At 38.2% G+C, this 15,910-nt stretch overlaps 1 protein-coding gene across 1 annotated transcript; it reads left to right on the top strand.

Annotated features, from left to right (window-relative positions):
• The first annotated feature begins 3,287 nt into the window (after positions 1-3,287).
• LOC110634121 (uncharacterized) lies at positions 3,288-4,955 on the top strand. The gene is made up of 3 exons (XM_021783028.2): positions 3,288-3,489; positions 4,024-4,191; positions 4,288-4,955. The coding sequence occupies exons 1-3, from the start codon at positions 3,288-3,290 to the stop codon at positions 4,953-4,955; spliced, it is 1,038 nt and encodes a 345-aa protein (XP_021638720.2).
• The last annotated feature ends 10,955 nt before the right edge of the window (positions 4,956-15,910 follow it).

Here is a 15,910-nt window from a genome sequence, read left to right as displayed (position 1 = left end):
TGATTTCATATAGTATAAATATATAGAATAACAAGCTATTAAAAACTTAACATAAAAATGAGTGTAATTAAAAAAAAATTGATTATTTTTTTGCCTATTTTTATATTAATATAAAATTTATTTTTATTAATTTATCGTTTCATTTAGAATTGTTTACATGAGATCACTATATATAATTTTTCTAGCTTAACACGGAGATTAAGAATAAAACAAACGTTTTTCATAATAAATATCATTTTAAATATTAAAAAAATTATTTAACGTAAAAATATTTTTATTTTTTAAAATATTAAATTTAATTTTAAATTAATTTTTATTATTTTTTAATTAATATATTTAAAATATATATTTTTAGGAGTCCCTCTAATATCAATACTTTATAGACTTTAAATATTGATTTCATTTTTTCATTTATTAATTTTTTTGATAAAATTCTATATTTTACCACTTTGATGTGAGTGTGAATGCAATTAAAAAAAAATAAAATATGAAATAATTTATTTATTTAAGAAAAATATTTACTTATTTTTATTAAAAATATAAAAGTACCTTTTTCGTAATATATATTTTTAAATTTTTAATACAATGGTTGAACTAATTAAAAAAAAAAAAGAATGAAACAATATTATGAAAAAAAAGTAAGTGAAATTCTCATCAACGCTAAAAGTTAAGCATATATTTGATATTATTGGGAGAACTACTATAAGAGATATTAGTTGATAGTATTTTTATAGTTGATAGTATTAAAAAGTAATTTTAAATTAAATTTAATAAATTTTAATCATAAAAATATTAAAATAATAAAAAAAAAATTTTAAATTATTTTTTTAACAATATTTAAAATGATATTTTTTTCATGTAAAGCAGTTTTAACCTTTAAATTTTAATGCCAAATCAGATAGGAGTATGTAAAAAAAGGCCAAACTGATCAATTTGAATAAATCTAAACTGAAATTAGTGATTTTATATGTTTAAATATTGGTTATAGTTTGAAAGTAATTATAAATCAAATTTTCTATTTAAATTTCGAGTTAACATAATAAAAGTTTAACTCAAATAAATAAATAAATAAATATATATATATATATATATTAAAGAAACATGTGAATAATTTTATTTTATTTTTTTATATTTCTACTAAATTATATATTTTAAATTATTATTTATTTTTTAATTGGTGTATGATAAATTGATAATATATGTATAAAAAATATTTAATAAGAGTTGAATTATAAAAGCATAAAAAATGTTAAAGAAGTAAAAACCGTTCAAACCAAACTCAACTCGTTTAATATTGATATAACTCCTCAAAATATATATAATTAATTAATTTAATAACTCGAGTTTTTGGATAGTTCACGAGCATAATGATATTTAATGGTTCAACTATGAGATTCTTTTAATTAGTTCAATCATTGTAAAACTCATTCAATAAAATGAAATAATATTGATTAAAGATAACTAATCTTAGTAGGATTGTCAAATATGAAAATGCTTATAATTATACAATATAAATAAAAATATAATCTTATAATTATATTATCTAATAATATCCGTATAATTACATAGTTGACTTATCAAAACTAATCATTGTTTATATTTTCTATAGAAAGATCATATCATCTATAAGGTATGTTATTTTTTTCTAATCAATTTAATACATTATTCTCTTATATCAATTCTAACTCGAGTGTTAGAAGGTTCTCACCGAGTCTGATAGATCTCTAACCCATTTATTTTCTGTTTTACAAGTTAATATAAAAAAAAAAATATTTATGGGTCACAATAAATATAAAAATCAAATATGTATAATTTTAAAATTTAATTTATTAATTTTAATTTAAAAACTATTTTTATTGGTTTAATTTGATAAAATAAAGTAAATACGTCGAAATTGACCGATGCAACACTACAAACAGGCACTAAGAGTGAAAGCGTCTCCATCATACCGGCGAAAGGGCCCAGTCAAGATTGATTATGAATCAAAATTAATAGTGATAGAATATTTTTAATTAGTTTTGATTTGATTTCAGTTTTATTTTAATTTGATTTTTATTTTAATTATATTATTTATTTTTTTTAATTTAAAAATAATAATTTTAATTTAAAATTAAACAATTAATACCGATTCAACTTAAAATTAATTTTTATTAATCTAATTTTGACTGATTTCAATATATAGTTTGCGTTATAAATTGAAATGATTTATTCTGATCTGAATTTAATTTTGAACTGTTCTTTGGTGGGTTTAGTCTCAAGCCAATTGCTGGAAACTCTATCAGCAAAAAATAATTTCGCTAAGCAATCTGCAGCTTTTTTTGCTGCTCTTCTAACAAGAGAGAAAGACACTTTATCAAACAAGGCGCAGAGAGAGCTAATTGCTTGGACTGTAGCTTGAATCTCGTAACAATTCTGATAAGAATTATCACACACAGCTGATATAAGGTTTGAGGCATCTGATTCCAGAATGATTGAGGACATACCCATGGCTCTTGCTAATTTAATGGCTTCATATGTAGCTAAAGCTTCTCCAGAGAAAACAGTAGCACAATTAATTTTCTTAACCAGGCCATCAATAATCTCAACTTTAGAATTCTTGGCTATCACAGCTACTGAAGCTTGGGATTGATTCTCTTTCCACGCCACATTAGAATTAAATTTTATAGTGCCCCTGACAGGAGGAGACCAGCTAATTGGAATTCTTGGAGTATTTGCTGCAGGATTTGGTTCTGACCATAGACCTTTAATTTTGCAGTTGAATCCTCCTTCTGTGAAGAGATGTTTTTCGTTCAGATTTGAATCCAAATGGCTTCAAAGCAGAGATTGTGCATCTATTATCAGTGAAGCCTAGAATATTTATGTGTCAGGATCTCCTATGTTCTCTGCGGTCAGCAAATTAAAATTCTGCAGGAAATATCTTGGCAGACGGAGCAAAAATAATTTCAGAGGAAACTTCAGTGAGTTTCAGGAATTGAAAGCGAGATTGGAATCCATCTATTCAAATGCGACTTTTGAAGCTTACAAAGAAGAAGAAAAGCAAATCATGAACCAGATGCAAGAGCTCTGGAGAAGGGAAGAATCTCACTGGAAGTAAGGTTGAATTGGCTTCTGGAAGGTGACCGTAATACAAGGTTTTTTCACTTGTCTTCCCTTCAACGACCTCAGCAGAACTTAATTGTTATATTGCAAAAATCTAATGGGTTGTGGATTGAATCAGACTTAGAGATCAGAGATGAAATCACATCCTTCTTCAAACACATTTATTCTAAAAACACAACTGATGATGAATGGAAGTGGCTGCCTTGCTTCCTAATATTGTTTCTGATGAGTGTAATTCACACCTCCTAGCTCCAGTCTCGAATAATGAAATCAAATCTTCAGTTTTTGATCTTGGCGGAATGAAAGCTCCTGTTCCTGATGGATTTCCTGGTATCTTCTATCAACAACATTGGGCTATTGTAGGTGATGTTGCATGTAATGCTGTTAGAAGTTTTTTGTCAATGGTTTTTTGTTAAAAGAATTGAATAGAACAAATATTGTGCTCATTCCTAAGTGTAAAAGCCCCATTTCAGCGAATAAATTTAGGCTTATATGCCCATGTAATTTCCTCTACAAGGTGATTTCAAAAATTATGGTTGCTAGACTAAAACCTTGGATGGATACTCTTATCTCTCAAGATCAAACAGCTTTTATTCCCTCAAGAGCAATTCAAGACAATATCATCATAGCTCATGAAGCTTTTCATCATCTAAAAACTTCAAATAGCAAACTCCATTCCATGGCTATTAAGCTTGATGTGCAAAAGGCCTATGACCAAGTAGAATGGTCATTTCTTGAAAAGGCCCTAATACAATTTGGCTTCCATCTTGCTTGGGTTCATCTAGTCATGCAGTGTGTCACCACTATAAGTTTTTCTTTTTTGGGGAATGGATCTCCCTCACGGCCTTTCCATCCAACTAGGGGTCTAAGACAGGAAGACCCCTTATCTTTTTCTGTTTATTTCTCAAGTCTTATCTTGTTTAGTGCTCAAAACTAAGGAAAATGGCAGCTTTAAAGGCTTGAAGTTGAGCAGACCTACTCCGGCCATCAATAATGTTCTTTTTGTTGATGACACCTTGCTTTTTGGAAGAGCAACAATGAAGGAAGCCTTGACTATTATGGAGATTATCAAAAAATACTCAGCAGCCACAGGTCAAATTGTCAACTATCACAAGTCAAGCATTTTTTTCAGCAAACATACCACCTATAATTTGAAGCAGCGTATCCTCCACTAGTTTATCATGATAGATAAGAGAAGTAAATATAAGTACCTTGGTCTGCCATCTTTTTGGGGTAGATCAAAATCCAAAGCTCTTCAATTTATTCAAGATAGAATAGCATCCAAGACTCAATCATGGAAACAAAAGCTCTTATCTCAAGCTGGTCAGGAAACTCTTATTAAATCTGTCTTGTATGCAATTCCCTCTTGTGCAATGACTATTCTCAAATTCCCAAAAGGTGTTTGCAATCAAATTAGTAGCCTTATGTCAAATTTCTGGTGGGACATAAAGGAGAAGGAAAAGAAGTTGCATTGGATTAGTTGGAGGAAAGCTTCTCAACCAAAAACAAAAGGGGGTCTTGGCTTTAGGGACATTAATCTCTTCAATGAAGTTTGCTTGGCTAAGCAGTGTTGGCTCCTCTTGAATTCCCCTAATAGTCTTTGGGCAAGGATCTTAAAAGGTCGTTATTTCCCTCATTTTAATTTTTGGGAAGCCTCTCCCACCCGCAAAGGCTCTTGGATATGGAATAGTCTTCTTACTAGTAGGGACATTCTTAAAGAAGGAACTCGTTTTAATATTAGTGATGGAACCAAAACCTTAATTTGGTTTGATCCTTGGGTCCCTACACTCCAAGATTTTCGAGTGGTTAGGCCCAATCATCGTCCTTCTCATATAAATTTAGTGCTGATCTCATAGATCATAACAAGTTGGAGTGGAAAGCACAACTTATTTCAACTGTTTTCAATGAATCTGAAGCAAGGGCTATCTTATCTATTCCCATAGCTCCTTTGGGTACTGAGGACAACTTGATTTGGCACTTTGAAAGAACAGGGAAGTTCACAATTAAATCTGCTTGTAGAGTGTTGGCAGCAAAAACCTTGAATGCTCAATACATAAGTTTACATCATTCCTTTCAAGTTCCTGATCATGTTTGGATAAAAACTCGGAAGCTGTCTGTTCATCCGAAGGTTAAAGTTTTTATATGGAAGGCCATCCATAATGCGCTTCCTGTGAAAGCTAATCTAGTTAGGAGAGGCATGCGACTGATGATATATGTCCTATATGTTGTGAGGATAGTGAAACTATTGAACATTCCTTGTTCTGCTATGTGCTCATGCTACGGCAGTTTGGTTCCCTAGCCTGTCATCATATAAACCAAATCAGGGGATAAATTTCAACCACTGTCCTGAATTTATATAGTTGTAACACTACAGTTCTTTAACTTTAAAATGTAACATAAAACTCCCTAAACTTTCAAATTTTGCACAGTAAAATCTCTCTAACTTACAATTATTGATTTTTCAGTTAGAAACTGATGTGAATAGCCTCTGCATGGCATTTAGTCAATATTTATCTCTCCTTTCTTATGTAAAGTGTAAAATTATTCTCTTTACGCATGAAAAATTATTCTGTCTATAGAGAGAATAAGGTTTTAATTTACATATGGTTTGAGAGAGAAAAGAGAAATACTGACTAAGCTCCATGCTGGAACTGCCCAGGTCAGTGTCTAACTAAAAAACTAATAATTGGATGTTAAAGGGATTTTACTGTGTAAAACTTAAAAGTTGATGAAGTTTTATGTTATATTTTTAAGTTGATGCACTAGAATATTACAACTAAATAAGTTTAGGGACAACTATCAAAATTTATCCCCAAATCAGGTCGGGTTGTTATCTTTTGCTCACTGGTGGCCAAATGTTACTCAAAATTTCTACCCTGATGTGGAGACAACTTGATAGCTATTTCTTGTTGGATTATCTGCAAGGAAAGAAACAGATGTGTTTTTGATCATGTAGCTCCAGATCCACTTGCAACCACACAACGTATGTAACACCCCAAAAATTTTAAATTTATTTTTTTATGAGTATTATTGATATTTTAATTTTATTTGAATTTTAAGAAATTATTTGAGATTTTTCGGATTTTAAAAATCGGGTTCGATTTTCCGAAAATATAAACTTTGATGATTTTTAAAAATTTATTTAAAGACCACGTGGCAAAACTAAAAATATATTTGGAGTCTACAAATTTTTCTGAGTTTTTTAGAATTTTTTTAGAATTTTTGGACCTCGTTTTCGGTCCCAAGGCAGAGTAAAAATTCAAAATTTTGTATCCTGAATCGAACCGGTCGAATTGAACTAGTCGAATCGGACCAGTCGAATCGGACCGGCCTTTTCTTTTTCTTCCTTCTTCTCCCCGCGCGCGTCCCGACCCTCCTCTCTTCCTCTCCCGTTTTCTCTCTCCTCCCACCTCCCCTGCCACCCCAGCTAGCCAGCACCCGTCCCCAGCCATCCCAACCCACCGGTCGCTGCCTGGAACCCCGGAAAACGGCGCCCGAAGCGACGCGACACGACGCGACGCGCAAGTGCGCCGCTTCGTCTTCCCGGCCGAAATCTGGCCGATCCGGCCACCAATCGGATCCGGTCTTGTATCTAAACTCATCTACTCGTCGAGAGCTTTCCATAGATACCAAGAACACTGAAATCCATCGAGCGTTTTGTCTAATTTTTGTCCGGGAAGTTTTAGCCCATTTTGACTTTTGGGCTAAATTTCTCGCAAACCGTGAACCCCACGAGAAAATCGAGAGTACCAGAGCGCTCCACTCGTTGAGAGCTTCGCGGCGATATAAATTTTAAATTTTTTCGACACCGTTTTTCAGTGGGTCCCATGGAACTTCGCAGTGTTTTTCTGAGCATTTAATGAGTTTAGAAAATTCCGTAAAATTTATGTACTAACCCCCATGTTGTGGGCTTCGTGTAGGTATCTTCAATTCACGAAAATTCAACAGTTGTCCGGATTCGTGAATTTCCGGCCAGACAGATCGGCTACCGGAAAAAGTCTCCGAATTGAACCGAGGTTTTGGCTACCCCACCATTGTTAGATGTCCCGAGCGTGTCCCCAGAGTTGGAATCGGCAAAGGTAGACCCGAACCTTACTTTTTCGTAATTTTCTAGTGCTTAAATAGGATTAAAAATCCATAAAATATTCGTGGTAGTTCAGAAAATTATGATTCTTTTTGCAATAGCCTAGTAATATTGCTAAGGACCGCGGGGCAAAGTTTTAGAATTTTTAGAGCTTTTTTGGGCAGTTTTTGCAAAAATAATCAATTATAAGGACTAAATTGAAATTTTACATATTGTGATAGATGACTGATTTGATGGGCCCAGGAGGGGCTGTGTGATGTGATTGAGTTGTGGATATATGGATTGTGAATATAGAAGTGTGTTTTGAGCCCTTTTGCAGGTTGGGTAGGTCCTAGGTATAGGGGAGACTCTGTCGGATTTTTGGCACGACTTAGGACGTATTTGGTCTTTTCATGATTTGTATTGAGTCAATTGTGTTAAATAATTATAATGTAATTGTCAGGTGAGCCGGGACAGCCTTCTTCCTCCGCCCTGCCGCCACAGTGACTGTTGTCAAGTCTGTGAGTAAAATATTAATTTTAATTGTAATTTCGATATTATTATATGTTCAAGCATGCCCATGCATCACTTATATGTATATAATTATGTAGTTAAAGGCACGTTTTATGTTGCATTCACAACTGTTAAAGTGCCATGAATGTTGTTGTGGTAATTTGGAGCAGTGTGCGTGCGTTGGCGTGCGTGTGATGTGGTGTGGACTATGGATAGGACGGGTAGACACGGCTTGAGATCTTCGCTGGGACCCGGTCCTTTGGGGTAGACACGGCTTGAGTTCTTCGCTGGGACCTCGATTTGGTTATTAAGTGGAAGTCCGAGCTGAGTTCTTCGCTGGCATAGGTTGGATTTAAGAGAGTCAGATAGGGATCGGCTCCCATATATTATGATTGATATTCTCAAGTGCGTGAGTGCTCCAAATTACCTTTTTGCTGTTATGATGTGAATTTATTGCTGATGTTGCATTTCACTTTACAGGATGCATTAGCTTTAGATAGTTATAGAGATTATGGTTAAAATTGATATTTTACTCTTTGAGTCGAACGCTCACTCCTGTTCAATATTTTTCCAGGCCACAAGAGGATATTTTTGAGGTTAACCTGCTTTTCTCCCTCGCAGGTCATTTATTAATTTTTGTATAAACCTGCTAACTGTTAGAATTTTCGCATGTGTTAGAAATATTTATTCGATTTGGGTCTGTAATATAATTATCATGTTGGACCTGTAAAATTATTATTATATGCATGTTTGATGGACTGGATGAGGGAGCTGAGCTCCCATTTATTTTTATGCTGATATGAGTATGTGAAGGGTGAGCTGAGCTCCCCAATTGATATATATTGTGTTTACAGGTCGGGTGAGTCAAAAAACTCCCCGTTGAAAGGTCCATTTTATGGTGGGATTCTGTCCGGTTGATTTCTTGAAATTGGATCCAATGGGCTTTTGAGTTAGGTTGAGGAATAGTTAGGCTTACTACGGGCCTCGGGGGCTTTAGGCTGGCCCAGGTCCTAGTGCCGGTCTGGCCCATAGGTTGGGTCGTGACAAATGTGGTATCAGAGCTTAGGCTCCAGATTCATAGGGAAAAATTGTCTAAGTGTTGGGAAGAGTCTACTAGGAGTCACATGCAGAAAATAGGGTCCACATTCGTCTTGCATTGTCATCTTTGCTTCTAGTTTCTGCTTCACATAATTATGTATAAATATGAGTCTATAGAGCTCTGTAACATGTTGTTTTGAATATTGTGGGCTAATACTGCTGAATTTCAGGAAAATGCGTAGAAGTAGGAGAGTTGTCACTGCACCAGAACCAGATGTGCCTGACGAGGTGTCAGCACAAGATGAGGCGCCTGCCCCAAGGAGGCTGGGTAGGAGGCCTAGAGCTGCTCAAGTAGAAGAGCAGCTGCCAACAGTTCAGGATCAGTCTTTTAAGGCACAGGGTCCCATGGACCCCATGGCAGCTACTGTAGCTGGGTTGCAGAGAATCATCGACATGATGGCGCAGTATATGGTCCACCCTCCACAGCAGCAGCTGTCCACCGCACCAAGAGGAGAACCTTACAAACAGATCATCAATTTTAAGAAGCTAGTGCCTGGTACTTATGATGTGTCAGATGATGTATATCGATTTTTGGATTCCTGCAGACAGGCAGGAACAGAATTGCAGTTGACTGATAGAAGACTTATAGAGTGTATGTAGCATGTCATGGGGCCTATGCCTAGACAATGGATGAATGACTACATATTACCTCGGATGGAGGGTTTGTCGTGGACTCAGTTTGTGGAACTGTTCATCAATCGGTTTGAGCCAGAAAGCTTCAGGGATCAAAAGCAGTGGGCCTTTGAGGCCTTAAGACAGAATGGCAGGTCTGTAGATAAGTATGCTACAGAATTTCTGGAATTGAGCAGGTATGCCCCTACAGCAGTATCTACAGAAACTATGAAGGTGAAGAGGTTCCTAAAAGGGCTTGACAGGAGGTATGCAAACCTGGCCATGATGTCGGATCAGTCTTTTGATGTGGTGGTTGATCGAGCCAGACAGATAGAGATTAGCTATGCTGTGGATGACAGCGAAAGAGCAAAGAAAATCAGAGTAGAGGGTTCTTCAGGTGTTCCCCACATGGGTACTACGGATAGTGGTACCCAAACTACTTACAGAGGAAGAAGCAGGAATAAGAGGAGTGGTTTTAGACACAAATCCCGAGGGTTCGCACTGTGGTACGGATCCAAAGAATGGTCACATTCGGTACAGCAGCCTGGTCCAGTTCAGATCCTGCTTGGCACCTTGTGCACAGTGTGGAAGAGGACATTCAGGACCTTGTATGATGGGTTCAGGAGTATGCTTCAGGTGTGGCCAACCAGGTCACTTTGTTAGGGAATGCCCCATGTTCAGCGAGCCACAGATGGGGTCACAGGTTCATTGCAAATGTTCCTCGTCATTGTATCCGGTGCTTCAAAGATGGCAGCATCACTTAGTGGCCATGTAGTGAGGACAAGGGGGAAGTGGATTTGGAGGCAGATCAGGAGGTAGAAGTTAGTATCAAGGTTCTGCCACTCAGGGTAGGGGTCAAGCTCGGGTTTTCACCCTGACCCATTGGGATGCTCAGGCTTCAAATGCAGTTGTGGCAGGTATTCTTCTAGTCTGTTCCTATGAGGCTCGTGTTTTAATAGATCCGGGTGCTACGCACTCATTTGTCTCCCCTGTGTTTGCCATGAGATTGGGTAGAAACCCTACAACTTTAGAATGCCCTTTGTCGGTAGCTACCCCACTTAGTGACAACATAGATGTAGATATGGTTTTTCCGAGTAGCCTAGTAGTAGTGGACGAAAAGATCCTCCCAGCAAACTTGGTTCCTCTACCAGTGATAGATTTTGATGTAATCTTAGGGATGGATTGGTTGGCAACTCATTATGCCACTTTAGACTGCAGGAACAAAAAGGTGTATTTTCACATACCTGGTGTGGAAGAGTTTAGCTTTGATGGTGACAGGAGGGTGGCTCCATATAATTTGGTGTCAGCAATTAGTGCTAGAAAAATGTTGAGGCGTGGATGTCAAGGGTATTTGGCATTGGTAAGAGATACATCTGTAGAAGGTGTCAGCATGGAAAATGTTCCTGTTGTCAGAGAATTCATGGATGTCTTCCCTGAGGAGCTTCCAGGGTTGCCACCAGGAAGGGAAATAGAGTTTTGCATTGATGTTGTGCCGGGTACAAACCCCATATCAATGCCGCCTTACAGGATGGCACCAGCAGAATTGAAAGAGTTAAAGGAGCAATTACAGGAGCTTTTGGACAAGGGTTTCATACGTCCGAGCACTTCACCCTGGGGTGCTCCTGTTCTATTTGTAAGAAAGAAGGATGGGTCATTGAGATTGTGTATTGACTATAGACAGCTGAACAAGGTGACTATGAAGAACAAGTATCCACTTCCTCGGATCGACGATCTGTTTGATCAGCTCCAAGGGGCTAGATTCTTTTCCAAGATAGACCTGCGATCAAGCTACCATCAGTTGAGAATTAGGAATGAGGACATGTCCAAAATGACATTCAGGACAAGATATGGTCATTATGAGTTCTTGGTGATGTCTTTTGGACTCACTAATGCACCAGCAGCCTTCATGGACTTGATGAATAAGGTGTTCACGCCGTTTTTGGACCGTTTTGTCATCGTATTCATAGATGACATTTTGGTATACTCTCGGACCTAGGAGAAACACGTGTGGCACTTGAGGATGGTGTTGCAGATTTTGAGGGAGCACCAGCTGTATGCAAAATTTTCAAAATGTGAATTTTGGCTAGAAAGCATCTCATTCTTGGGACACGTGGTTTCTAGTGAAGGTATTCAAGTGGATCCCAAGAAAATTGAAGCTGTAACTGATTGGCTTAGGCCTACAACAGTCACTGAGGTGTGAAGTTTTCTGGGTCTGGGTGGCTACTATAGGCGGTTTGTGCAAGATTTTTTCAGGATAGCGGCTCCCCTAACTAAGTTAACACGGAAGAATGTTCCATTCATTTGGGCAGATGACTGTGAGAAGAGTTTCCAGACACTTAAGGAGTGTCTAACCACCGCCCCTGTGTTGACACTACCAATGAGTGGTGAAGGATACACCGTGTATTGTGACGCCTCCAGAGTTGGCCTAGGGTGTGTTTTGATGCAGAATGGAAAAGTAGTGGCTTATGCTTCAAGACAGCTGAAGAGGCATGAGCAAAACTACCCCACCCATGATTTGGAAATGGCAGCTGTAATCTTTGCACTAAAAATCTGGAGACACTACCTGTATAGTGAAGTGTGCGAGATATACACCGATCACAAGAGTTTGAAGTACATCTTCCAACAGAGGGATTTAAACTTGAGACAGAGAAGATGGATGGAGCTTCTGAAAGACTATGATTGCACCATCCAGTACCAACCTGGGAAGGCCAATATAGTAGCAGATGCTTTGAGCGTAAAATCTTACAGCGCTTTAGGCGCACATTTCAGCAGAGAAAAGACCGTTGATTCGGGAAGTACATGAGTTGATGGATCAAGGTTTAATCCTAGATCTTTCAGATGAGGGGGTATTGTTGGCTCATTTTTCAGTGAGGCCAGACTTGCGAGACAGAGTTAGAGTTTCCCAGCACAGAGACCAACAATTGATGAAAATCATAGAAAGAGTACAACAGGGTGAAGGTGGTGAATTTGGATTTGCCAATGATGGCGCCCTAGTGCAAGGTTCTAGGATTTGTGTGCCCAATGTGGACAATCTCAGAAATGAAATCATGCAAGGGGCACACTATACACTGTACAGTATCCACCCAGGTTCCACCAAGATGTACCATGATGTGAAAGATAGCTATTGGTGGAATGGCATGAAGAGAGACATAACAGACTTTGTGTCCAAGTGCTTGACTTGTCAGAAGGTGAAGTTTGAACACCAGAGACCGTCAGGGAAGCTGCAAGAGCTCCCTATTCCAGAATGGAAGTGGGAAATGATCACTATGGATTTTGTGACTGGGTTACCTCGTACCATGCAAGGATATGACTCGATATGGGTAATTGTAGACCGCCAAACTAAATCAGCTCATTTCTTGCCTGTGAAGACTATATATTCTGTGGCACAGTACGCCCGACTTTAAATTCGAGAAATAGTCAGATTGCATGGAATTCTGGCTTCCATAATATCTGAAAGAGGGCCCCAGTTCACTTCTCGATTTTGGAGAAAGTTGCAGGAGGCACTTGGCACACAGTTGAACTTCAGTACGGCTTTCCACCCTCAGATAGACGTACAGTCCGAAAGGACAATCCAAACACTGGAAGACATGCTTCGCATGAGTGTTTTGGATTTTGGAGGTCAATGGGATGATCAACTAGCTTTGGTGGAGTTTGCCTACAACAACAGTTACCATTCCAGCATCGAGATGGCACCCTATGAGGCACTCTATGGAAGAAAGTGTAGGTCTCCTCTATGTTAGAAGGAAATGGGAGAAGCAAAGGTACATGATGTAGACCTAGTGCAGTACACTTCAGAGATAGTCCCTTTAATCGGGGAACGACTGAAAACAGCTTTCAGTAGGCAGAAGAGTTATGCAGACCCCAGACGAAGGGATGTGGAGTTTGCAGTAGGCGACTACGTATTCCTGAAGGTTTCTCCGATGAAGGGAGTCATGAGATTTGGAAAGAAGGGCAAGTTGGCACCTCGGTATATTGGACCTTTTGAGGTTACTGATAGAGTTGGAGCAGTTGCCTACCGGTTGGAGCTACCACCCAACCTTTCTCATGTTCATCCTGTGTTTCACATTTCCATGCTCAGGAAATACATTCCAGATCCTTCTCATGTACTACAGCCGGATGTAATAGAGCTAAAAGAGAACTTGACATTTGAGGAGCAACCTGTAGCCATAGTAGACTACCAAGTGAGACAACTGAGATCAAAACAGATTCCTATGGTTAAGGTTTTGTGGAGGAGTCAGTCAGTGGAAGAGTACACCTGGGAGTCAGAACGGGACATGCGTACCAAGTACCCTTATCTGTTCAATGTGTAATCATGTACTTTATTCTGCCTTGTGTAAAATTCGAGGACGAATTTTCTGTAAGGGGAGAAGAATGTAACACCCAAAAAATTTTAAATTTATTATTTTATGAGTATTATTGATATTTTAATTTTATTTAAATTTTAAGAAATTATTTGAGATTTTTCGGATTTTAAAAATCGGGTTCGATTTTCCGAAAATATAAACTTTGATGATTTTTAAAAATTTATTTAAAGACCACGTGGCAAAACTAAAAATATATTTGGAGTCTACAAATTTTTTTGAGTTTCCTAGAATTTTTTCGGAATCTTTGGACCTCATTTTCGGTCTCAAGGCAGAGTAAAAATTTAAAATTTTGTATCTTGAATCGAACCGGCCAAATCGAACTGGACCGGATCGGACCGGTCGAATCAGACCGGCCTTTTCTTTTTCTTCCTTCTTCTCCCCACGCGCGTCCCGACCCTCCTCTCTTCCTCTCCCGTTTTCTCTCTCCTCCCTCCTCCCCTTGCCGCGTCGCCATCTCCCCTGCCACCCCAGCTTGCCAGCACCCGTCTCCAGTCGTCCCAACCCACCGACCGCCGCCTGGAACGCCGGAAAACGGCGCCCGAAGTGACGCGGCGCGCTTGTCTTCCCGGTCGAAATCCGACCGATCCGGCCACCAATCGGACCGGGTCTTATGTCTAAACTCATCTACTCGTTGAGAGCTTTCCATAGATACCAAGAACACTGAAATCCATCGAGCGGTTTGTCCAATTTTTGTCTGGGAAGTTTTAGCCCATTTTGACTTTTGGGCTAAATTTCTCGCAAACCGTGAACCCCACGAGAAAACCGAGAGTACCAGAGAGCTCCACTCGTCGAGAGCTTCGCGGCGATATAAATTTTAAATTTTTCCGACACCGTTTTTTGGTGGGTCCCACGAAAGTTCGCAGTGTTTTTCCGAGCATTTAATGAGCTTAGAAAATTCCGTAAAATTTATGTACTAACTCCCGTGTTGTGGGCTTCGTGTAGGTATCTTCAATTCGTGGAAATTCGACAGTTGTCCGGATCTGTGAATTTCCGGCCAGACAGACCGGCTATCGGAAAAAGTCTCCGAATTGAACCGAGGTTTTGGCTACCCCACCATTGTCAGATGTCCTGAGTGCGTCCTCGGAGTCGGAATCAGCAAAGGTAAACCCAAACCTTGCTTTTTCATAATTTTTTAGTGCTTAAATAGGATAAAAAATCCATAAAATATTCGTGGTAGTTTAGAAAATTATGATTCTTTTTGAAATAGTCTAGTAATATTACTAAGGACCGCGGGGCAAAGTTTTAGAATTTTTAGAGCTTGTTTGGGCTATTTTTGAAAAAATGATCAATTATAAAGACTAAATTGAAATTTTACATATTGTGATGGATGACTGATTTGATGGGCCCAGGAGGGGCTGTGTGATGTGATTGAGTTGTGGATATATAGATTGTGAATATAGAAGTGTGTTTTGAGCCCTTTTGTAGGTTGGGTAGGTTCTAGGTATAGGAGAGACTCTGCCGGATTTTCGGCACGACTTAGGACATATTTGGTCTTTTCATGATTTGTATTGAGTCAATTGTGTTAAATAATTATAATGTAATTGTCATGTGAGCCGATGCCTTCTTCCTCCGCCGCCACAAAGGATCGTTGTCAAGTCTGTGAGTAAAATATTAATTTTAATTGTAATTTCGATATTATTATATGTTCAAGCATGCCCATGCATCACTTATATGTATATAATTATGTAGTTAAACTCTAGGCACGTTTTATGTTGCATTCACAACTGTTAAAGTGCCATGAATGTTGTTGTGGTAATTTGGAGCAGTGTGCGTGCGTTGGCGTGCGTGTGATGTGGTGTGGACTATGGATAGGACGGGTAGACACGGCTTGAGATCTTCGCTGGGACCCGGTCCTTCGGGGTAGACACGGCTTGAGTTCTTCGCTGGGACCCCGATTTGGTTATTAAGTGGAAGTCCGAAATGAGTTCTTTCGTACAAAGTTGGATTTAAGAGAGTCAGATAGGATCACCCCATATATTATGATTGATATTACTGGGTGCGTGAGTGCTCAAAATTACCTTTTTGCTGTTATAATGTGAATTTATTGCTGATGTTGCATTTCACTTTACTGGATGCATTAGTTTTAGATAGTTATAGAGATTATGGTTAAAATTGATATTTTACTCTCTGAGTCGAACGCTCACTCCTGTTCAATATTTTT

This window comes from Hevea brasiliensis, chromosome 6 (assembly GCF_030052815.1).
Source record: "Hevea brasiliensis isolate MT/VB/25A 57/8 chromosome 6, ASM3005281v1, whole genome shotgun sequence".
Lineage (NCBI taxonomy): Eukaryota > Viridiplantae > Streptophyta > Magnoliopsida > Malpighiales > Euphorbiaceae > Hevea > Hevea brasiliensis.
Note: the sequence above shows the minus strand (reverse complement) of the source record. Positions and strands in the feature narration are given on the sequence as shown.